Raw genomic sequence first — 496 nt, forward strand, 5'->3', positions numbered from 1 at the left:
TGTTCAACTGTGGATGTGTGTGTGCGTGTGTAGGTGCGTGCGTGTGTGTGTGCGTGTGTAGGTGCATGCGTGTGTGTGTGTGTGTGTGTGCATGCGGGTGCATGTGTTACCTCTCTCCAGGCAGAAGAACCAGGGCTCTTGGATGTTCCAGGACGGATGAGTTGAGCAGAGTGTGACGGAGGTCTCCGTCTGCGTTCGACACCTTCAGACACACAGACGGTGGATGTTACACACTGAATATCAACTCATTCAGTTTTCTTACAGGTGTGAAGAATACGCACATCACGAACAAACTGTTCTGGCTGGAAGCAGAAGACGTGATATTAACTGTGGACGCGGTTAAACTTTATTCTTTTGCTGGAGAACATTTACTGATTCTGCTGCTTCAAACTATCAGAATCAGTTCACTGTGAGGACTTTACAGGACACTGTGTGACTTCATCAGCACCGCTTCTTCAACGAAACAAGTGAAATAAAAGTGCAGGGAGGAAGACGA

General features: G+C 47.8%; 1 protein-coding gene across 1 annotated transcript in view; it reads right to left on the bottom strand.

The window, feature by feature from the left end:
- Positions 1–110: 110 nt before the first annotated feature.
- The window catches only part of LOC116379367 (sortilin-related receptor-like), a gene marked incomplete at its 3' end in the record, with an annotated part of 4,550 nt that continues 4,164 nt past the window's right edge, over positions 111–496 (bottom strand). Inside the window, exon 5 of the mRNA XM_031841319.1 lies at positions 111–202. Within this exon, the coding sequence (XP_031697179.1) occupies positions 111–202 (92 nt within the window). The remainder of the gene's footprint in view (positions 203–496) is intronic.

This window comes from Anarrhichthys ocellatus, unplaced genomic scaffold, assembly GCF_004355925.1.
Source record: "Anarrhichthys ocellatus isolate YVR2014 unplaced genomic scaffold, GSC_Weel_1.0 scaffold4193, whole genome shotgun sequence".
Lineage (NCBI taxonomy): Eukaryota > Metazoa > Chordata > Actinopteri > Perciformes > Anarhichadidae > Anarrhichthys > Anarrhichthys ocellatus.